The 26049-nt window shown below is 30.6% G+C and overlaps 1 protein-coding gene across 1 annotated transcript in view; it reads left to right on the top strand.

Moving 5' to 3' along the window:
* LOC132758122 (uncharacterized) overlaps positions 1-26049 on the top strand; it is a gene marked incomplete at its 5' end in the record, with an annotated part of 52989 nt that overhangs the window by 7096 nt on the left and 19844 nt on the right. Inside the window, one exon of the mRNA XM_060749639.1 lies at positions 22028-22100. Coding sequence (XP_060605622.1) covers positions 22028-22100 — 73 coding nt within the window. The remainder of the gene's footprint in view (positions 1-22027; positions 22101-26049) is intronic.

Raw genomic sequence — 26049 nt, 5'->3', positions numbered from 1 at the left:
AAAAAGAGCACAGTTTACACATGTAAAGGTTACAATCCCATACATTACTTTAGTCAGCTGCATTTAAACAAAACACTTAAAAAAACCTGCACCAAATCTTTATGATTCCTTCATCAGATTAATGCAGCTTTGCTTTTCCATGCTGTTGCATTTGGTTTGGCATTTTATTTGATTATTTAAGCTTTGAAGTTGACAGTTTTGATCAAAATTTATTTGCCTTGAATGGAAACAGAACCAGTTACTTTGTACATGTTTCTGTAAATTTCTAAGAGTAATTTAAGCGTCAGAACTCTGTGCTAGAAAGTTTAGGGGAAATTCATCATTTAAAGTTAATCAAGAAATATAAATGATTTTTGTCTTTTATTTACTTGGTTTAAGTCTCTGGTGTGATTTGAAGGCTTTTGATTGGTAGGATTTAGAAAAGAATTGAAAGGTTTTGGTTCATGCAATACTGAATTACATAGAAATTTAAGCAACTTAATTAAACAAAAAGAATAATATTAGTCATAAGTGCAATTCATAATTACAATGGAAGAAATACTTTATGTAGAAAAAAAAAACTAACATTATAGTAATGGATATCCCAGGCATCTTTACTTCAGAAAACATTGTGGAGAAATAGTTATAGCATCAGTGAACAAAAGCTTGCAATACTGGAAAAGAGCTAGCAATACTGAAAGCTTGCAGTATAAAAAGAGTTGCCTTACTGTAAAAGAGCTAGCAATATGAAAACTATAATGCAAGAATGAAAATGATCTTGAAGTACTGAAAAATGAGATTGCAGTACTGAAAAAAGTATCTCAGCTTGCATTACTGAAATAGAATTTGCAATACTGAAAAAATGCTTGAAATACTAAAAAAGAGCTTGCAATACTGAAAAAATGCTAGCAATACTGAAATTGAACTTGCAATACTAAAAAGGGGATGCAATATTGAAAAATGAGCTTGCAATACTGAAAAAAGAGCTTGCAATACTGAAATCGAATTCTAAGAAGAGCTTGTAATACTGAAAAAGAGCCTGCAAAACTGATATAGAATTTGCAATACTGAAAAAAAGAGCTTGCAATACTGAAAAAAAGCTTGCAACACTGAAAAAAAAGCTTGCAAAAATTGTTTGCAATACTGAAAAAGAGCTTGCAATACTGAAATTGAATTTGCAATACTGAAAAAATAGCTTGCAATAATGGACTTAAATTTTAAAGGAGACACCGTAGCTGGTTTCTCTTCTTAAATTTGTAGGAAGGATGGAATCTAGGTTGCAATACTAAATTAAAGCATTGAAATTGAAACAACAGCTTGTAGTGCTAAATAACTTCAGCACTGTTTGTAACTTTTGAATCATCTTGAAGCAAATGTAACATGTCGATGCAATTGCTTTACCGAGCATAAATATGTAACACTTTGTCTGTAATTGATATTCAAATCTTTCCTGGTAAAATTAAATTGTTAATAATCAGTCAGACTGTAGTGCTAGAACAATTGTTCTGCATAGCTGAGTGGATATTTTTCCTGGGTTTTATGTTGAAATCAACAAGTTTCACTCTCAATGACAATGATTTGTCTTAATTTTTTCTGAGAAATTAGATTATTCGGTTAACTTGTTCCCATATATGGAAGTTTGGCACAACATATTTAAAGCATGTGGAGTGGAGGTTTATTCAGGTTATCACAGTTTATTGATTAAAACATTTTCTGACTATCTTTCAGGGCATCATATACTGCAGATATGATATTCTGAGGTGAAATAAAACATAGTTTTTAAAAGCACGGAGACATTAAGTGCAGTCATCTGTATCTCTCAGGTGCTTGTTTTATGGCAAGTTATGACTCTCAGTAACTATGATCAGTAGAGGATGGTGAAATCTATCTGAAAATTTATTATTGCAAAATAATCGAAGAAAAATATGGGACATTACAATATGATGAAGTAATTACCCTTTTCATACATTCTTTCCTTTTGTATAAACAAATGGATCGAAACATTGACAAGTCTTTCAAGTTCACTAACCAATACAAAATTCTACTAAAATGTTTACTTTGCCATTCGTAAAGTAAATATCTGGTTTTAATGGAAAAGTATTGTATTGATGGACCCTATGCAATATGAATGAAATGGTTATTGTTCTCAATTGATTAATACACTGTGTCCCGTAATCGAGAATGTTGAAATAATGGCCAGGCATCGGGAATATGGATTTTGTTAATGCAACCTAGCTTATGGGATGATTTTAAATATAGATGCTGCTTACTATTGCGTACCCTCACGGGACCTCTCTGGCTTTATGAATCATATCCATAATGGAAGCCCAGCAATAACTAGCTCTCGTTCTCCCGTTTTTTTATTCTCTCTCTATGGAATTTTTCTTCCAATACCGTACTTCATGGAAAGTCCGATGAGGATGTAGGAGAAGAAATTTTTACATTTGAAAAAGTTACACAAGAAATTCATTATGGAATACACAGGCCTTGCATCATTATATTAATATTGTATATATATATATATATATACAATATAATAAACTTAGAAAAAAATATTGAAACAACATCTCAGCTAATTAATACATGAAAAAATGAATTATAGATTAAATTGTGTAGAAGTTAAATGAATAAATGAGTACACATTGTGTCTATTTTAAATTAAGTTTTGTTTGACATTTATAAGTTTGGTGAATGAAATTCAATGGTAATTTATGCATAAGACTTAAGAATTGATAATTGACACCGGAGGCCAATCAATGCTGCATCATGATCAGCATACATAGATACATTACTGCCTAAAATCAAGCCCACGGTATTTTTACATTATAAAATGAAACGATATGCAGGCTATATTTTTTAGTTAAAAAAATAAAATAAATTTCATTGCATAAGAAAATTTAAAGATCAAAATACTACTTCTGAGATGTTTGTAAGTAAGAGGTAGGATATAGTTAAATGTTGTTTTCAGAAATAAATACAACTGCCACTAAAACATTCCATAATTAACCCAGTAAAGAAGGCAGTCTTTAATTAGTGTCTAAATTGAAGCCTTCCAGTAATTGAAGCCTAAAATAGCCATATATGTTTAGGAATTTTCGGAACACTGTCAATCATAATCTTTTCCCGATTTGTCATACTTTTTGATATAGTACAAAATGCGACACTTTATAAAAATACATTAAAACGGAGAAGAATTTTATAAGACTTTTAAGTCTTCTATTCTAATCATTTTCTTGAATGTGAAAATGTTTGATTTGTATTGTATATGTATATAATCATGTATAATTATGTGTTTATTCGGGAAATAAATATGTTAAAACTAATCATAATTTGTTACGTAAGATCAATGAGAAAGGACAAATGTACTATTTTTTGGTTATCCAGAATTATAGATAGTGAAATTTTGTTTTTGAAATAGAATATATATACAGGTTTTATGATAATTTAGGACAAATTCTACAATTGACTGTTAATTGGTTTGCAGAATTTTATTTGTAAGCTGGAATCTTATTTTTAGAACATTAAATTTTATCAAATAATTCTACAACATATCTTTAGTATTTTTCAACTTTTCTTGAAAAAAAACAACAAAAAGCAGGTTTTTTTTTTCAGTTTTAAACCTGTATATAAATGTAGTGAGGAGTAAGGCCCCCACGGTTAAACGTTTAAACCGATTTGTTTCGATTTTCATTCCTAAACGTTTACGATATTTTTTACCGTTTAATCGAAATGACCATATTGTCTTACGAAATATCTTAATCATTGCCTGTAATCACAGCTTTTATCAATTCCAATTGGTTTATTCCAAAGTGAAAATGGGTGTTTACAACCCTCCGCACAGCATCACTGTGCAACAATCGCTTGTGGCATAATACATTTTTGGTAAAGTTGATTTTCCTTTGATGTTTCAAAAGACAATGCAGAAAATGTGTGCCGACACAATCGTGATGAGCCCTGGACATTATTTATTTGTACATGTATAAAAAATAGAAAGTATGTCATCATTTGCCGACTCGAATACATGGTGTTATATAGTACAAAGAAGTCGTAACCACCGTTTAAACGGTATCGTTTCGGTTCTTAGCTATTGTGTAAACGTTTACAAAAAATTGTAAATGTGGGAGCCTTAGTGAGGAGGGCCGAGGGACGAATCATTAGTAATTGGTTCATATTGGATATTGATTTTGACAGAAGATGAAAGCTTAATATTGATTGTATAATTGTGTCAATTAAGTTCTAAACCATTTATCATTTCAGTTTCAAGTGCACAATAATTGACAAATTTACATTTTGTTATTCATATAAGACAAATCTTTATTAGTCAGTGGCATAGTTTTCTTAATTTCTTGTCAGTGTTGATGTTACCTGTTTTAAATAATATTGTCTTTATGAAAATATAGAAATATAAAGCAAGTAATAAAATTTTTTGGTCTAGCTCAGTTAATGGCTTCAGCTATATATTATGCAAATTATTTAGATTTTATTTTGCAGTCTCATGACTGTGTGTGTATGCTTAATGAGGGTCCATCCGCCCTTTCAGGCACTGAGAATACAGATTCTGGTCATGGCACCATTCATGGCCTTGAAGGTTATAATCTGCCAATGTTTTGCAATCCCATTTTGTATTGAACACAATTTATACTGGTGGTCCTGGAGCTTATAGTGCCGCCCTATTGTCCTGCTGTTAACCTTTGTTTAACTGCATCGCTGATTTATTAATTGCCACCACAGAGTCTCTTTGAGTAAATATCATTGAGTAAATTCTATTTCTTGTTCTATATAATTCATACCATCCCATCTTTCTTTGCTTTGTTTTCCATGAGAATATCCATACTTTTATGACAACCAGAGGACCTATTAAATATTGCTTTTAGACATATGGACAAAGAAATTTTTCTTGGTAAAAAAGGCAATAAAATCATTCTTAAGAAACGTCCCATCTCTCTAAGCATTGTTACAGTATGACCCTTTAAGTACTGTGGTGATTCTATGCTAATTGGATCTATAAATATATTGATTATAATTGGATATTTATTGATTGTATCTTAATTGACAGCCAGTAGGTATATACATGTATGTAAAAATTCAACCATTAGAATGTTTATATCTAAATAAAACACCGAATTATACTATTGCATGAAGTTTTATGTGTTATGCAACAATATTTAAATCTTCTTAAATGTTCCGTTACATTAGACTTAAAGTCAATCTTTTCTGTTTATCAAATATTAGTTACAAATAAGGAACATAAATTGAAGTATGATTTGCAATATTTGCAATATTTGTCAGTTATTTAAACCATTGCTTCATTGATAATTGTCCGAACTTGGCAAATGAAATGAGAGCATGTTGTATCAATTAAAAGCTAACAATTTCAAACATGATAATGTTCATTTTTTTCTTGTATTCATTTCGCTGTCTGATTTTGTATATATAATCAGCAAGGGATCATATCATTTCTCATTTATTTTAATGATAGAAAGATTAATTTCTCTGTCATAGAAAATTTCGCAGCTGGCCTAGTATAGATCGGTGGTGGATTGAACATTCTTTACAACAGCATGTTGGTTATATCCTCATATCCATATCTGCAAACTGCCAACAGTATCGAGAAATAGGGGAAAAAAACGATATCGCTATTTAGGTTTGTATAACGGTTAATTGTAGCTGGAAAGCCTCCCCCTAGAAGCGTCCATGGTCAATACGTATTGATTGCGATTGCGAGTATGGAGTAGAAATGAAGGAAAACATTCATGCAGGAAAGAGTATCTACAGTTGTAGAAGGAAATCAATAAGAGTGTTTGTAGATGTTCAGTATAATATTGTGGTTCCGTTTTCACACTCTTATGCTAGTGACTCTTCATGAGCAATTTACTCAGGGAGCAGGAATTATGTTAGCTCATTTTCTCATGTATTTATATGAGGGAGAAGTTAGTATGCTATATGGAAGATGATCTGCGTCCTAGTTGCATATGTGCACAAATAAGGTAAACAAATATTCTGTCTCTTTTTTTTCTTCTTTATATGGGCAAAATACTTATTCTGTTGTTTTTTTTTATTGAGCATGGACATTTCATCGTAATTACTGATTTGTTTATGCGAATATCATTTAGTTTTGAAATAAGTATGAAATGGATTTAAATAAGTGCATTAGAGTATATTGGACAGGTGTTATAAATAGAATTTTTATAAATTAAGTTGAGGGTTTCTTTAGCAAAAAATAAAAAACTGTTTCGATTTTGAAGTGGTTTACAAATAAGGACAATTATAAATAGCAATCATAAACTGTTTTCTTTCTTCTTTTTTTTTGTCAAATATTTACATGAGAAAAAAATATTTTGAGTTTATGATTTAATAATATAAAGTAGTATAAAGTTTAATTGTAGTAAAAATTTGAGATCAGAAGGTCAAAAGGATTACCTTTAACCTAGGGGTATTTATTCGCGGGATTATTATTTTTCTACCAAGGGTCATATACTTCTATTCTGGTATTACGTTAAATAGTTTCAGTTTATGAAGGAATTCTATCGGATTACAGTAAAACATTAAGTTGAATGTCTTAAGGCATTGTTATATCTGTGCGTAGATTTGCGGTTTACTTTAAGATATTTTCGACTAGGTCGGACTACTCCTTTTGTGTTTGTGCATATTTGAAAATTTTGGACACAAGTCTTATTAATTGAAGTAAAATAATCATATCGAAAAGTCTATTGAAATTGTTTTGTCATGTCCTTGCATGAAACTTTCATGTTTTAATTTTAGTTTTTTTTTCTGAAAGTAACGAAAGGTTCAGACTGGTGACGGAAGACATGACATGTATATGTGTACATGAATGAGATTAATCTTTTGTTTAACTTAGAGCGTTACTTTGTAATCTTGATGGACGGAATGTTTAATATTATATAAAAGGCGGGATGTTTGAAGGTAAATAAAACTTTATTTTACAATAATTTAGACTTTCAATATTATGAATTTTTTAATACAAAATAAGTACAACTAAATATTACTATAAGACAGTGAGGTGTAGTTAATTTTTATAAACCAGATATTTTATACTCTCGGTGTAAGAATGTGTTTAAAATATCTTATTGCAATTTTTTTTTTCTTTGTAAATTTGAATTTTTTCTTACTATTTGTTAGAGAGAATTAAGTTATTGGTGTAATAGGAGATAAAAAAATATTGAAAAAAAAAAAACTGGTCTTAAACAGAGTTAAAGCTGTTTAATGGAGATAAGGCTGTTTTTTGCATAAAGGTTGTATTTAAAGTAAATTTAAATAATCTGTGATGCACTAAATTATTTATAAGTTATTATTTTAGGCATACAGAATATGCCAAACTCTTTTTGACAGAAATGGTTTAATATTACTCCTTCAATTTTTGATTTGTAATATTTTGTAAGATAGTAAAAAAGAAAATACCAAATATGCAAGAGCACTGACACATTTTACTCTTAATTTCTGTTGCTTTCAAATAATCTATGCTAAAAATGTATTCCTCAAAAACTGTAGTTAATTTATACTGGTATTCCTAATATATAACATTTGAAATCAGGTTATTTAAATTCACTGGTTTTGGTACAGTGTATTATTTTCATGGGATCTGATACAATTTTTTCTCTCATTGTTAGTATCTTCATCAAGAGTTATAACAAAATCTTAAAACTGTATTTCTACTTTAGTATATTATACACTGACACGTGAGCAGTTGACAATGTTCTGTTCAGTCAGACTTATCCTTGAATTATTGTATATTGACACCTTTATGCAGTAACAGGTTAACTCCATAATGTAATATAATAGGAGTTAACACATTACTGCACTTATTAAGGTTACAATATTGGGGAAATTTATTTTAAGAAAATAATGTTTATTTTAATTGTAATTCATTGAAATTTAGAAAATTTGGTCTATTGGAAATGCAAAAACATTTTTTTTTGTGTATTTTACTTTAAATCCATTAAATGTTTGCATGGCATTAATGTATTATTGTACATGTACATGGTTAAGAAAATGGTGTAACTCCTTCCACATAATTATCTTAATTCTCCTCCATTAGCAGGAGTAAACTTGCCAATCAGCTCTTTTAGCAGTTCTTCCAGCCCTTTGAAATTTAAATCTCCGGCACTTGGATCATCATCAGCGAGTTCGGGTTTTTAGGTTTAACCTCTGAAGAACTGAGAATAGAACTGAGAATAAGTTGATATGTAAATTGCCCATCTCAGTACTTCAAAGAATTGCCAATAGAAACTTGTGCTCCGAGCCTGTTGCATGAAAACATTCTGCTTTTCTGTTATTGCAGACTGCTCTATAGTGTCAGTAGTTAAGAAAAATGTCCAAACACTTGATGGATGAGTTGTATTCTATCAATGACTTTGAGGAAGACATTTTGGTAATTTGGACAACTTGCCAGACATGATCATAAATAACCTGGCTTTTTTCTCTGATCTCTGATAATGTACATAACCTTTTACATATCTTAACATTAAAAAAAAAAAAATCTTGTTATCCACTGGAAAGGAGAGAGTTTATGATTTTGTTATCCAGTACAAAGGAGATTGAGCTACCTGAATATGAATAGGGCATCCAAAATGTCAGTTACCATGTTTCTACTCAGGTGCCCTTTGATGCCAGAAATAATGCATAGAGTTGCACCTGAGGTCTTCTTCCACGAGTTCAGCTAGAAGGTTGTCTTTTATAATGACCATTGAAGTATAGGTGTGGCTTTTATTTAAAAGAAAGATCTGCATTTAAAACATGTTTTTGGTACATATAATATACATGATATTACTATCAGTTTCAATTTAGGATTAAGTGATTTTACCCCTTTTTTAACAGTATTTTAAGTGCATGACTAACTTGTAAAAATGTAGAGCTGAAAGTTTGAATGGGTTTTATTGTGAAATGTTGAAATGAATGGAATTATTATTTGTAAAGGGTTAGGGTCAAATGGATTTGGGTCCTGGATTAAAGGAAATTTCCAGAGCTCAAGTCTTGGTAAAAAAAATAATCTCGGAGCTCAGGTCTTTGTGTAAAGGAAAATTCAAGAGTTAAGGTGTTTGTCTTGAGGAGCAGTCAGGAGCTCAAGTCAGGATTTAGTGTCAAGGAATGGAGATGACACGGCATAATTATGATTTTAAAGAATATTCAGAAGCACAGGTTTTGATTTGGAGGAACCTTTACAGAGCTCAAGTTTTGGTCTAAAGGAACAGTCAGGAGATTAGGTAGTGGTGTGAATGAATGTCTTGGTGTTGAGGAATTGTCAGGAGTTCAGGTACTGAAACTGTCAGGAGTACAGGTACTGCATGGAGGAACTGTAAGGAGTACCAATTGAGGTGGGGACGAACTGTTAGGAGTTCAGGCACTGGCATGGTGGAACTGTAAGGAGTACAAGTACTGCATGGAGGAACTGTCAGGAGTACAGGTTTTGGTATGGAGGAACTGTCAGAAGCTCAAGTCTTGATGTGGAGTGGAACATTCAGAAGCTCAACCGTTTTTTTGTTGTTGTGGATCCTGCTTAAGTTTGATATGGATTGGCAGAATAGAGAGAGATAATACAGAGAATAACTGTCAAGAGCACTGACTTCTTGTGGTGGGTAGAGTCACTCCATTGTTCATTTTCTAGCACCATTTGAAATCAGTGCCTCTTGATGGTGTATTGCAATATTTTTATAAAGGGAGATAACTGGTGCAAGCATTAGAAATGTGCTGAAAGGGAGATAATTGAACATTGAAGTATGATATAAAGGCAGATAACTCAAAACTAGAAAGTCTGTTGACAAGAAGGAATTTGAAACTGGAATCAGTGCAGAAAGTACACATGAGATATTTGTTATATATTGAGATTGGAAACTTGATAAAATTTAGAAAGTAGAAAATGTCTTATAAGATGCTTTTATTTGAGACAAATATGGCATATAAACAACTGTACTTCAAAGGTAGTTGGAGATAACAGACTTGCAATTTGCTGATGAGGTTTTGCAGTAATTAAGCTTAGTTTTCATATGTCTTGCTCAAAAATATTAATTATTACTTGAATGAAAATATCAGCTGTCTCAAATAATCCCATTATAATTATCAATAGTTAATTTAACATATTAAAATATGTTTTTGTCAGTGCTAGAGAGGTGTTACAATATCTGTTACTTCTATCCAAGAACAGCTAGAGAGGTGGTACAATATCTGTTACTTCTATCCAAGAACAGCTAGAGAGGTGTTACAATATCTGTTACTTCTATCCAAGAACAATTAAGTTCAGTCAACCAGAGTGCTCATTCTTGTCGTTGTCTTGTGGTTTTTTTGGGATGTTTGAAACATTCTATTTTAAAGTTGTTTTTTTTTAATATATTGACACGTTTACTGAAATGTTGACAATAATAGTCAGTCTCCATTGATGAATATATTACAGCAATCAGGAAAGACTTTTTGTGATGAATACACGTAAAATCCATGTAAGTCTGCTGGAACCAAACAATGACAAGCCTTGGCCACCTGTGAGTTTCGAGCCAGGCTCATCTGCACATTAGAAATTTAGCAGATTTGGCATTAGTATGGCTTTAATATTTGCCAGCTATTTTGAACACTTCAATCAATCTGTATCTACTGCATGAGAACTGTAATCATCCTGAAATTCTATATGAACAATTTTTTTACTATTTATTTTCGTACATAAACAAGCAACCTCTAAGAAACGGATATTGAACTTTTCGTGTGCTATATTTTTCTATATTAGGATGTTGTCAACTTCACATGCGTAGGCAGTCTGTCTTTGACCTAATTAAGACATTTTGGGATTTTTTTCCTATTTTAAGACATGTTTGTGTGCGCTTTCTTTTAAAATAGTTAGATTCAAGTTCATGCTATGATGGAGTGATGTTTTTAACCCAGAATTCCATTTGATAAGTGAAATCCTTCATAGAAAATACAATGAAAACTGAACGTTATTGTTTACATTCTGTATTTGTATTTAGATATAAGCAAAAAATTGTGTCAAATGCTTAAAATGATTAAAGCTTTAAATAATATCTATGAATCAATGGAGACAAATTTTTAGGATGGGATTCTTTTTTGGATAAAGACATGGAGTGAAGAAGTTTTAAAAATATAGAGTTTTAAGAATGAAATATTGAGATGATTACAAAATTAAAGGTTGGTGCATTGATCAGTATCTTAAAGTCTTAAAAACCCTTTAATTCACTCGGAGACTGTTCCTGATTCAAAGCAGGGCATGCCCTTTTTGCAAAACAGAGGTCATGTGGTTGCATTTTAAAAGATAATTCAGTGTCCAAACAACAGACTGTCCAATAATATGATTGTAAATGGAACAATGATATTGTTGTTTTTACACAATTTCCCGTTTGATTTTTAGAAACAATGTTAACATGATCGAGGTTCATTATAATGTCATTAAGCAATTTAATTTCTCATTAATTGATGTATCGTGAATATTTCATCTTTTTGGTGCTAGAATAGTTATAGGTAAATTTATCAGGGGTTCTTGTCAATAATTGATTGGGCTTTAGATCTAATTGTTCAGATATCTTATTTATTATTCATGTTTATTGATTTTCCCGCGTTCGTTCAGCTCGTTTGCTGTAAGACAAATACAGGCGTAACTCATTTCTGTATATTACAATCGTTAATTCATTACCACAAATGATTATTGAACATATGTTCCATTCATATTTGATGCCTATACTCATACTCAGTTATATACAGCTATATCGCGAGTCTCTCCAGCTTGACAGTTTCTGGTCTACTCGGTATTGATGAATACCGGCTTGCGTGACAAGTTTATTCATATTGTGCATATCTTGAATGACCAATGCTATCAGAGTACTTTATCGGAAAAAAAGCCTTGGTGTAAATAATTACTCATTCGCTGTATTGACATAGGAAATTACAGGTGATTGTCAAATAGCTATTTTTTCTATTCAGAATATTGAACCAAACTTATTGGAGCAGGGGATAATGATAGCTAATCTCCGTTATTTATTAGTTTTGAACACCTAAAAATATGATCGAAAAATAAAATATATATAATTTGAAACAGGAGAAAAAAAGTGGGTGAAATTATTTTTGTAACAGTTAGCATAATAATAATAATGTTTAAACTAAAAAACGATAGAACCCTAGGTTTTGCTATAATATCATAAAAGCTTCATGTTGGCTGAATTGGTTCATGAAGGAAAAAGTTACCCTTTAAAGTAACTTTCAAAGACTTTTTTGTTTGACATTTTATAAAAATGGTTTTTCCTGTTTTTAAACACTTAAGATAACAATAAAAAACAATAAAAAGGGTACAATTTGTAGATCATATGTATATTTTAGAGGTTTGAATGTATAAATTCAATTACATATGTGGTTTATTGCTGGTATATTAAACCACATCTTTTATCTATTCCATTTTTACCAATTGCTTGGAACTGTGACTTTAAATTGCTTGATGTTTCCCTATGAACCACTTATATAGTCTACACTTAGGTACAGTAGTACTCCGGTAAGTCAAAGTTGTAGGGACTTGCTTAAAAACTTCGACACATCGGGACTTTGACTCATGAATAGGTCTCAATTTGATGACAAAGGGGCTTATTTGTGGTAAATTGTACTCGATTTATTCTATACGGCCCTTAAAAAAAAGTTTGACACATAAAATTTCAACCCATATAAAGGTTTTTATAAGGAATATATAGGGGAAAAAATCAGGACATTCATTTTACTTTGACTAATTATATCATCAAAATCGACTAATGGAAGTACGACTCGTAGAAGTTCTACTGTATATCTATATGAATTCCAGAGAAAAAGGGAAATTTTCTCCGAATGTTCATATACTATAAAGTGCGGAACACCAGAAAGGAATAAGTTGCCTAGTGATCAATATTTTACATCCCTGCTATATTTTTTTTGGAAATGTTCCAGGCTGGATAGAATTGGGACATATCTATATAATTTAAGCAAAATTTAGAATGGAACCAATGAAGTGATCTTTGAAAGCCTGGGTAAAGGCAAACTTTTATTAACTGTATGGTAATTGTTTCTTTTATACGTATTTGATAACTGTTTCTTTTAGAGAAAGTAAATAGCCAACAGATACTTTGCTCAAATAACATTTTTTATCTACTTTTTTTAAAGAAAGCAAATGGAGCTACTGTCATGACCCTCATGTTGGCATGCATGTGTCAGCTTTCTAATATTGGTTAACCTTGTCATTACTTAAGTAAGGTTCATTTTCTCAGAAACTATCTAAGCCATTCATTTTAAATTCAGTATTAACTTTCTCATTATCCAAATGTCATATAAAATACCATATGATATTTACAAGGGTTGAAATTAAAGTAATGCACCTTTTTTGACATAGACTTTTTTTGCCCTGGTCAACCTCTTTGTGAAGCATCGTTTCTCAAAAACATTTAAACTTGATGCTTTAAGCAGTAAAACATTCTGTGGTTAACTTTTGGTCTTGCCATTTACATATTTCTATGATTTATTATGAATTTAAACAGAAGAGTGCAGGAAACTGAAGATATTTTTAAGTTCAAAGAAGTAAAACCAGAATCAGGAGTATTTAATATAAGCATTGAAGATAAAATACAAAATTTAAAGTTTAATCAGCTTGAACTTCTCTGCAATAACCAAATTCTACTTTATATAGATTCTAAGTCACTAAAATTAATAAAAGTAAAGGATTTTATTGCAAATATGCCAATGTAGAAATAACGAGATTAAAATGCAGTTTAGATTCCAGCAAACTTGGTAATTTGAAACAGACTCCAAGTTAATGTTTCTGTTACCCATTTTTCCACAGTTGTCAGATGTGTTCATTGATTATTGATCAGCAAATTACAGCGTTAAAATACATGTACATTTTTGTTATTGTTTCTTCTTCTAACGTCAATGTGACAGATGCGGCTGATTTCGCACGGAATACTTTGAAGAAATGGCGAGGGAGTGATTAAATTTGAAGCGTGTTTTTTCCCTATAGACCTTATTTATAGAGAATTACAATGTCTATATGATAGATAAGAAGATAGATGTTTTAAATTTAGGGAGTTAGTCTCAGTAGATATATTTTCATATTGCAATGCTGCACTATTTTCTTGATATTGGATATTATGAATTGTTTTGAGTGAATAATTTTCCTTCCACTCATCAGATTAACTTTCCTGGTAGTTACATGTATATCAAATACAAACATTTGCGATCAACCATGTTTCATTTTCCATGAAGAAAGTAAGATCTGAGAAATGTGTTATTATTGAATTTGTTTTTGAATTTGTTAACAGTACAGAAATAAAAATTCATAAAATATTCATTTGGTTGAAGATGGAATATTTCAGGTATTTTGTTTTTGTTCTATTTTTAACATTTTATGCTCCTTAAATTGTAACGGTGTCAATGTCCTTTTGTTTACATTTATTAACCCTTTGTTTACCCCTGTGCTAGAACCAAAGAGGATTAGCTGCCCTAAAAAGTGCCACCACTGTACGAGAGTTATACCAGGCTAAGTGGCTGTGATGTGGATTCATCATGCTTTAGTGATGTTATAGTCAGATATTAAAACAAGTATTTGAGCCGCGTCACAACAAAACCAACATATGTGTTTGCGACCAGCATGGATCCAGACATATATATGAAGTTTGATATATATCCGTGCAGTCTGATCAGGACCAATGCTGTTCGCTATCAGTTTCCCTACTTGTAATAGGGTTTGTAAGCAAACAGCATGGATCCTGATCAGACTGCGCGGATGGGCAGGCTGGTCTGGATCCATGCTGGTCGCAAACGCATTATGTTGGTTTTGTCATGGTGCGGCTCATTTATATTCATGTATGATTAGAGCTTCATGGATTCAGTGCAAAGCATATCAACGATATAGATACCGGATGACAAATATCAACGATACATCGCTATTATCTCTATCTTAATGACTGATGTCACATACCAAGTCACGAACCAATTAAGTTCCATTTAAGATTTCTGTAAATGTTTTGTTTGTTCAGCAATTTCCATTTTAGATTCTGATCGCATTTTAAATTCAGTTCTTATGTATATTGTTATATTACAGTTTCATTTCTCTAGATTTCCTCACTTTTTGGGGTCATATTTCTTTGTAAGTAATATAGATGCAACTAGGAATACATCTTTATTTATTATTCATAAATGGAGTAAAATTATATAGGTAAATTGATATCACTTGTTCATAGGTAACTTGTTTGAAATAAAAAAAATTGTAGAGTTTTGACATCTGCATAATTTTATTTTACAGCAATTTTCTTGGCAATCTTCAGCAAATCTTGACACAAATCAAACATGACAAATATTATCGCAGAATCCATTTGTCAGAAAGCAAATGCATTTTAGAAAGTTTAATTTTAATCCCTGATTTCAGCAACTGATATTTATTTTTACTTTATATCTTGTAATGAACATGTTCAGATAATGTCCCTGTGATAATGATAAAATCAAAATGATCTATCTTTGAATTCATATTTGTTGACTAGAAGAAACAAAAATGTATTTGCAATCAATTAATTGAATCCTCTATTTGTTTCAAAACTTAAAATACTAAAAAAGAACTTAACATCAGGTCTGTTCAGTTATACTGACACAAAGTTGAATACAAGTTGTGGTTTATAGATGAATTTCTAAATATAAGATAGAGGGAAAATATAACTAAGATACATTTCTTCCACATTAAAAAGTGTGTAAGTGGTATATATTAAGGATTTCCACTTGAATATTACTTATACTGTTATAAGTGTCAGTAGTAGTATATCATTTTATTGAAAATTATTCATTTCTACAAAATGTATTTGCCACTCAAAGGTGACGAGAGTAAATTCTTCTTATTGATGGTTTTTTAAGTTCAAAGTGTTTAGACTTAGAAAGAAAAAGTTTTACAATTTTGAGAAAGTGGAAAATGTGAAAAAGTAAACTTGTTTGACAAAGCAAACAGAGTATGGACAACCATCAAGAGAACTGTTAAGTTTGCCAATACACGGTAAAAATGAAGATCTGGCAGGCATATATATTGGATTGATTGAACCTGTTTGTTGACGAAGGTACTTTCAACTTTTAGTATATAACTGTCGACATACACCTGGCTGGTTAACACAGATTTATGTATGCTGGAAGTAACACAATTGTGGAACAGAAGGAAGGGTCATACCAAGAAGCCTGGTTTTCTATGGTGAAAAGAGTGAGCAATGTTTCTAGCACCATTTGAAATCAGATTTCCTGTATGACATCTCAACATACAATGACTCAGCAGATTTTCAACTTCCTGAAAGATTACTCTGCTCTAGGAGAGAAAAGGTTGTCCCGTGGAAGGTGTTAAGCTAAATGCAACGGAATGAGTGTTACAAGATAATGAAAAGAAGGTGTTGTCAACTTTTGAGAGAAAATTGTCATGTCACCTGCTTTAAGGATATAGTTGTTACAGTCAACGACCTCATCTTATTGTAAAAAGTTTCGATTTTCATCTTTATTACCAGACATTTAACTGGATGAAATTACCATACCAAAAAAATTGCCATAGAGGAATTCTATCTCATCCAAATGGATAAATCTGTAATACTGTTTTGTGAGCTTGTGTGATACAGGAAGGAAGGCTACCTGATGAAACCAACAAACAAAATGAAGTATAAAGTCCAAAAGGAAGACAACCTCCATGCATTGGCTTTTTTAATACAGAACTATGTGAAAACTTTTTTATCCTGCAGCAAACCAATCTTTATATAGATCTTTTATACAATGAATTTTGTTTTTCCTTACCTGGCAGTTTATTGAATTTTCTGTCCGCGGTTTTCTCGGAATGGGACGAGGCATTGATTATTGCTCCTAGGTTTGTTTGCTTTCAGGGAAGGAAACATGTTCCAACATGTGTTATAGCACTTCAATACATTATCTTATTTAATGTCCCGCAGAAATTCAGTTTAATTTTAACAAGCTTAGGTATTGAAATTTATGCTTTTCAATTTTGTTTTAAATAATGATTTGATAATTTTTATCTGCGTTAAATTACAATCCATGGTGTAGTGATTGAAAAATTCTGTTTTTTTTGTTTGTTTGTTTTGTTTGTTTTTTTCTTTATGCTGATTTTAACACATTTTTATTTGTAATTCAAAGTACTGCTTTCACACTGTTTGTCAGTTACTGTTGGTTTGGTAAACCTGAATCGGGGGGGGGGGTTTATTTTATATGAAAAAAAAAGGTTGTGATGAAATTTTAAACTTGCTTTAAGAGAGAAATGTATCATACTAAACATTTTGATAAATATAAAAAGTATATAATATTAAATTGGAGCATGTATATTATTTATTTCATTTTACATTAAATATTACAAAACTTATATAATCTGTTCAGTTCTCTGGTAAAATTCATACAGTCATGTAACTGACTTTTATTTAGCATATTATACTAAACAATAATAGGGACCTACAGTGTCAAGTAGTTTTGAGTCACTCCATGATCAAACTATTTGCCCCTTGCCGTCATTGCAATCAGAAAAAATAGCAATGTTTAAGTGATATTATGGAGAAAGAATTAAGAACTTCCATTATTCATGGGATAAGAACTAAAAATGTCCTTTCCACAGCAAGTCCTGTCTTGTTATTATTTTCTCCCTACCAAATTGCTTTCTTAATTAAACAGGCCAGGTAATGAAATGTTGATGAACGCGGAATTATTTTTTTTTTTATCAATCAGACTCGGAATATAATAATTATGCTAGCTCTAATCCTATGTTCCAAACAAGATGTTCCAATATTGAAAAGTCATGTTTCAGATTGTATGATCAATGGAATAAAAGGTTCATTTAGTGTAAAATAACACCTAGTTCAATTAAGAATTTATTGAATTCTCATATAATGATGCTTTCATGTGGTTTATGCATGTCTCCTGGACTTAAAGTGTTCCAGGCTACCAATTTAATCATGTTAACACCCAATGGGAGTTTAGCACTCAGTGAAAGCAACACTATTGGAAGAGCCAACTTTCCTCACCTTCCTAAAGGTATTTGCACATACCTTTGCTTTATTTTGTTGGTTTTATAGCACCAACTGAGCTTTATTTTTGCATTATAGAAACAACATGGCTGAGTGATGACTATAATTTATGTAATAATAAAATGATAGAATAAAATATGACATGGGATCCTTTGGGAATATTATCTGCAGCCAATTATGACATGATCAGCCATTATTTGATTGATTAGTTATTAAAGGTATTGGAATGTTGTACAACTGTCATGCATTTTATTATTTTTTGGGGGAAAATTTTTAATTAAGGTATAACTGAACGAGGGAATAGTGCAGACCATGATCAGACAGCACATGTGTGCGTGCAAGTTGATCTTGGTCTGCACTCAGGTTGCAGGGTAGACTCCGTTTTTGCCTGAGCAGGCTAACGACTTTATTAGTATTCTGAATAACACATAAAAAAAAAATTTACTTTAAAGTACAAGCAGCTTATTGAGTACCTTTGGATTTTGTTGATTTTGATGTAAAGCATTTTTTTTTTTTCCTTTTTCAGCTACAACAGTCACATAATTATCATAAAGATCATGTGCTGTTTATTGGCATTAACTACGAAACATTGTGAAATGTTACATGTACTTTTAAGATGGTTACATGATGAATTTTTGTATGTTAGGAATATTTGATTGAATTTTTTCCAAAGATATGATAAAAACAGTTTTTTTAAACAATTTTGGGGAATTATAAAAATGAAAAATTTGATATTGATAAGGCATCTACAGTCATATTACAGGAAGTGCCAGCTGGCAGCAAATGCTTATCATTTCCTTTCATTTCCAGTAGGATTTTAAGTGGGTTTAATGTATTCTAAGGAACCTGATAACTCCAGAGGGGTGGGGTGGGGATGGATAATGTAATGTGGTTTTTGGTTAGGAAAAGATGCAAAATTTCTCTATTATCCATCTAATTTTGTATGGGCAGGGTTTTACCTTAGATAGAATTATTATGTATATAGACTATATATTTATTATATTATTTATTACAACAAAAATAACACTTTTATGGCAGAAAATAAATGATTTCTATCCAGAATAAACACATTTTGTATTCAGTAGCACATTATGGACTTATTAAATTCTTACAAAAATATATTAATTAGTATGTGGAAAAAAGGAATTAAACAAATTAATGTTTTCAAATTGAGCAATTAAACATGGAACATGCTGCCATACATACTTTGTTCCCCTATTATTTTTCACATTGCTTTTAAAATAATTATCAGCCTTGACTTGAATTGTATCAATTCATGCAATTATCATCTATTTATATGACATAAAAATTAAAATACTCAGTGGTCTTATGTCTTTATGATTCTGCAGTGGTTTGAAGGTCCTAATAAATCAGTCATGCCTTCAAGGTCTTTATGTTTCTGTTGGCATTTCAAATTTTTTTTAAACATTCAGTTAACACTGATCATGTACAAACATCTTCATAAAACATTTCAAGTGGTTTTTGGTTAAGTATTTGATGTTGAAGTATTGGGAAACATTTTATGAGCTCTTTTGTATAGACCATTCTTGTTTGAAGAATAGATATATCCGAGGTATTTGTCAAATTGTAGAATGCATTTAGAAGGCTAAAGTACTGTAGACTGTTAAGAGATTTAAGTGGGTATGCCTTGTATTGTAAACAAAGCATGTTAATTCAAAATGTAAGAGATTGTTATCTATCAGTATTGTTTGAATATAGCAAAATGGTTTGAAACAAAAAAAGTCTACCTGTGTATTTTTGCATGAGTAACTATAATGGAAAGAAATATATAAATGTAAAATTTGAAAGGGATTTTACCATGGTTGGTAGTTTATTTATAATGGTTTACATTCATTATTTACTTTTCTTTTTTAGGTTTTATCTGTTTCTTATATCGTTCCGTCATATCTATTTCATTTTGGCTTTTGTTTATGAAAATTACACCCTCTGGAAAATGACTTCTTATTTTAATAATGTAAAGACATGTTATGTCCTTATTCTTTGATGAGTCATTGCATTCTTTTTACTGTCATTGTCTTTTTGTTCTTTTATTATCTTTAGGTTAATTAAAATTCTCAATTTCTTCCATTCAGGTACTATCTTTGTTTTTTTTATAAAATGAAAAATGAATTGGTACAATTTGAATAAGTAATGGATATAGAATGCATATTCTGTTTCTGTAGACTAGAGTAGTAGACTACTGTTACTGTGAAGGTAGAGTAATGTTACTGTGAAGGTAGAGTAATGTTACTGTGAAGGTAGAGTACTGTTACTGTGAAGGTAGAGTAATGGTACTGTGAAGGTAGGGTATTGTTATTGTGAAGGTAGAGTATTGTTACTTTGAAGGTAGAGTAATGTTACTGTGAAGGTAGAGTAATGGTACTGTAAAGGTAAAGTAATGTTACTTTGAAGGAAGAGTAATGTTACTGTGAAGGTGGAGTAATGTTACTGTGAAGGTTGAGTAATGTTACTATTAAGGTAGAGTAATGTTACTGTGAAGGTTGAGTAATGTTACTTTGAAGGTAAAGTAATTTAACTGTGAAGGTAGAGTAATGTTACTTTGAGGAAGAGTAATGTTACTGTGATGGTAGAGTAATGTTACTGAAAATGTAGAGTAATCTTACTGTGAAGGTAGAGTAATGTTATTGTGAAGGTTGAGTAATGTTACTTTGAAGGAAGAGAAATGTTACTGAGTTACTTTGAAGGTAGAGTAATGTAACTGTGAAGCTTGAGTAATGTTACTTTGAAGGAAGAGTAATGTTACTGTCAAGGTAGAGTAATGTTACTTTGAAGGAAGAGTAATGTTACTGTGAAGTTAGAGTAATGTTACTGTAAATGTAGAGTAATGTTCCTGTGAAGGTAGAGTAATGCTACTGTAAAGGTAGAGTAATGTTACTTTGAAGGAAGAGTAATGTTACTGTGATGGTAGAGTAATGTTACTGAAAATGTAGAGTAATGTTCCTGTGAAGGTAGAGTAATGCTACTGTAAAGGTAGAGTAATGTTACTTTGAAGGAAGAGTAATGTTACTGTGAAGGTAGTGTAATGTTACTTTGAAGGAAGAGTAATGTTACTGTGAAGGAAGAGTAATGTTACTTTGAAGGTAGTGTAATGTTACTGTGAAGGTAGAGTAATGCTACTGTGAAGGTAGAGTAATGTTACTTTGAGGAAAGAGTAATGTTACTGTGCAGGTAGAGTAATGTTACTGTGAAAGAAGAGTAACATTACTGTGAAGATTACATTAGAGTAATCTTACTGTGAAGGTAGAGTAACGTTACTTGAAAGATAGTGTGTTATTATATTAAACGTAAAGTCTTATTTCTGTGAAGGTAATGCTATTAATGTTACAATATTGTTAGAGTGCTGTAAAGGAAGGGAACTTTAATACATTAGGAGGCAAATAAGCAATGAGATGATGAAATATCATTCTATAGGGCGCAGGTAAATACAATATAGCGGACCTTTAAAGAGTCAACATTTTTTGATTGACTAAATAACTTAAAAATGTGTTTTTAAATAAAAAAATACAAAGCAAAATATTTTGTTATGAATATTTTGTCACAATGATGATGTAATGATTGTATAGTGGTCATTATGCTATATTGTTACACCTATTTCTGTTTAGTTAAATTATGTCTTGTTAATCTACTTTGTAGATTAAAACATCTAGATATTAAGAACCTACCTGAAATAACAATTAAGTTGCTGATTAATTAAAAATCTTTGATGAAATGTCAGAAGTATGTCTATATATTTTATGTACTTCTGGATGTTTTATCAATGTGCTTGTACTACACATATCATTGTTTTGTATCATTAAGTCCTACACAGATTATTGTTTTATATCATAGATTTTAATATTTACCAGGCTTAATATCTAAAACGGGAGTTGTCATTCTTTCAAATATTTACTGACTGTCTAGCAACGAGTGCACATACAATAATGTGCCTCATTTTTGTTACTTTTAGAAAAAAAATTTTTTTTTACGTTTTTGTCTTACAGTAAGTTTACTAATCTTATCAATGTCATTTTGTATATTTTCAGAAACGCGAGTCAGAGCGTGCCAAAAAACAAGCAAAACAAGAAGAACTACAGCAAATCTGCAAGCAATCTTTAGGTATGATTGTTTAATAATTTGATGGTGCAGGCACCATAATCTCCCGTACTTTTCTATGGAGCATGTAGTTGTATGATTTTGTCATTCCTCCCTCCACTTTCTTTTTACCATTTCTACTCTCACATTTATATATTTTACCATTTCTACCATTACATTTATATATTTTACCATTTCTACCATCACATTTATATATTTTACCATTTCCACCATTATATTTATATATTTTACCATTTCTACTCTCACATTTATATATTTTACCATTTCTACTCTCACATATATATATTTTACCATTTCTACCATTACATTTATATATTTTACCATTTCTACCATTACATTTATATATTTTACCATTTCTACCATCACATTTATATATTTTACCATTTCTACTCTCACATTTATATATTTTACCATTTCTACCATTACATTTATATATTTTACCATTTCTACCATTATATTTATATATTTTACCATTTCTACCATTATATTTATATATTTTACCATTTCTACTCTCACATATATATATTTTACCATTTCTACCATTACATTTATATATTTTACCATTTCTACCATCACATTTATATATTTTACCATTTCTACTCTCACATTTATATATTTTACCATTTCTACTCTCACATATATATATTTTACCATTTCTACCATCACATTTATATATTTTACCATTTCTACCATTATATTTATATATTTTACCATTTCTACCATCACATTTATATATTTTACCATTTCTACTCTCACATTTATATATTTTACCATTTCTACTCTCACATTTATATATTTTACCATTTCTACCATTACATTTATATATTTTACCATTTCTACCATTATATTTATATATTTTACCATTTCTACTCTCACATTTATATATTTTACCATTTCTACTCTCACATTTATATATTTTACCATTTCTACCATTACATTTATATATTTTACCATTTCTACCATTATATTTATATATTTTACCATTTCTACTCTCACATTTATATATTTTACCATTTCTACTCTCACATATATATATTTTACCATTTCTACCATTACATTTATATATTTTACCATTTCTACCATCACATTTATATATTTTACCATTTCTACTCTCACATTTATATATTTTACCATTTCTACTCTCACATATATATATTTTACCATTTCTACCATCACATTTATATATTTTACCATTTCCACCATTATATTTATATATTTTACCATTTCCACCATTACCTTTATATCTTTAACCATTTCTTCTGTCTTATTTATATACTTTAACATTTCTACTGGCACCTTCATTTTATGACGATATTGTTGATACTTGGTGTGTTGGTAACTAATATGTACTTGTACCATTTGTTGGGGTTACAGGTTGATTGGGCTGCCCAGTTCAAGATCCTGTGTGCTGTGAATAGATTTCTGTATATCTTGTACAAAAAAGTCAAAAACCTTTATATCAGAAGTACTAAAGGTATCATAATTTCAGAATATGTAGTCTGAAGTCTGACCAGAAAGATTAATTTAAATGTCTCTGATTAGTTAACTATTTTGATTCTCAAACCACTTGAATTTAAAATACACAGTTTCATATTTAAAGCGGGATGAATCTCCTCAATAGATTCAGTTGGGTAAAGGTTACTTAAAACACATGAATTACATATGGCTAATTAAGATCTAAATATAAGATTGAATAATTAAGAGATACATTTAACTTTGAAATTATGTCTTGCGGCTTTAACATGGCTAAAATTTGTTCTTATAAAGATTAAAGATAAGAATTGACAAAATTAGCATCTGGTGAAACAGAAATAATATTACCTCACGATGCCATTTAGAGAATATATTGCATATTAAATTGCTAAAATTTGTCATGGTTTCAAGTAGCAGTTGTTTTAATGCGTGATTATAAAGATAGATATAGTTATTTTGGTATGATATTTTATACATATGTTTAAGTCATGAAGTTTTAAAGTCTATAGATTTTAGGTTTTCTAAGGAATTATTGCATTATTGAATATTGTCAGAGAAAATCTGCATCTAAATAAAGCAGGGAAATTATAGTAACTGGGTTAACATGCTAATTAGAGTGTAATTTATTTATTTTATAGATCTAATGGGAGCATTTCTTTGTTTAAAAGAACTATTCCAATTATATCAATGGTTAATGAATAGGTTCATTATTTGTACCACTCACTCATTGCTTAACTGAGCTTGTGACTGTAAGATTATAGTCAGGAATTCATCAGTCAATATCTCCCTCCATCATAAAGTCAAAGTATTTTCTTGTATATCATATTTTCTACTGTTTACGTACACCAGAAGATCTTACATCCCTTGTGTAAGACGAGTTGTGTGCTTCAAATGATCTCATTCCAACCCCCCTTTTTATGAATGAAGTGCATTTATATGATGACGTCATTTTGGTGTTTAGAATGGAGTTGCAAATTCGGTGCTAAATGAAAATATTAGTTTTCATAGTTTCTTTCTGAAATATAATTTATCTGTAAAATGTTATAGAAAAAGAATCAAACACTTTGCTGCTATCACCGATGCGTATGTAGAACTTTTGGGAAAGAGTTTAGTGGGGAGACTTGGCAGAGCCTCGTGACAGGCCACACTAAACAGTTTCCCTCAAACTACTTAAGTGTACCGATTTAGATAACCAAAATGTTAAAGTCAGCATACACAACCCCTGTAACCCACAAATAAACAACTGCTAGTGAAGCATTTTTGAGTAGCCTTATTCAGCCTGATAATTGAATTGTGTTTGATTGAATTATGCTTGTTGGTAAGTTTGATTTATAATTCATTAACCATGGCCTAATCTCAATTTCTCTACGACCATATCAGAGGAATTAGATTAATGCAAATTAATAATGTACATGTAGTGTGTCACCAGTACTTAATCTTGGTTACCTTTCTAATATGATTAGTGGCTTAAATCTAGCACGAATTGTGTATTGGGACAGAAAAAAAGTATGATATTTATTCGCACTTGGGGGAAAACTTGTTTTTGTTCATTTGAAAATCAGTTTATTATTAATCAATATCAGGTCTTAATTGTCTCAGATATAATATCCGCTGTGAATTAATTGGAATAATTGATTGAAATATTCTCGTTGGGGTATTATATTTACCATGGAATCTAAGAGTCTTGAAACAATCGAAGGTAAACCATGCTTTTATCGTTTGGTTAGATAAATTGATTGGTTAAATAAATTGATTTTTTTCTAACGGACATGTTTTTCAGTTTGAAAGCATTAAATTGATTTTAGCATGTCATTCTCACATCGTTTTTCTGGAGGAGAAAGATGTATAGGATGTTTGCATGTTTTATCATAGATGAGGGAGAGAGATAAGCTATTGGGGGGAATGGGGGGGGGAATGTTCAGATAATTGAACCGCATGCCATATATGGAAAAAAATTCTGTTTTTATCCCTTATCTTTCTGCACAGTGACTGTGTATTATTAGAACAGATTGAAACAAAAAAGAAAGAAAAGGCGCTTTAGCTTTAAATTGTTGTTTGTAGGGTCTCATCAAGGAAACATTAATTTTAATGTTACATATTGTCCAGAAGAAAGGTTTGGGCTACTGTTTTAGGTTGTATTGAAAAGACAAGCTAATTAAGAATGCTGTGTCATCAACAAAAACATTAATGTACGCCCATTATTCAAACTCTTTAAATGGTAACAAATATGACAAGGTGCAGTTGTAAAACAAGAGGCTAATACTATGCTGAAAGCTATATCTTTTGTTTTAGCGTGATGGCCCTTTTTTAAAGTGACATGTTCATCTAAGGGTATATAGTGAGTGAACAGGTAAAAGTCAAATAAGTTTCCATTTTGCCATAATTCTTTTTTTTTTCATTTGATAATTTACTTCGCATAAACAATAAATAATGCACATGGCTCAAGAAAATTTCTATAAATATCTGTTGGAACTTACCT

This window comes from Ruditapes philippinarum, unplaced genomic scaffold (genome assembly GCF_026571515.1).
Source record: "Ruditapes philippinarum isolate M1 unplaced genomic scaffold, ASM2657151v2 ctg3971_1_1_1_1, whole genome shotgun sequence".
Classification (NCBI taxonomy): domain Eukaryota; kingdom Metazoa; phylum Mollusca; class Bivalvia; order Venerida; family Veneridae; genus Ruditapes; species Ruditapes philippinarum.
This window is presented reverse-complemented; position numbering and strand designations above follow the sequence as displayed.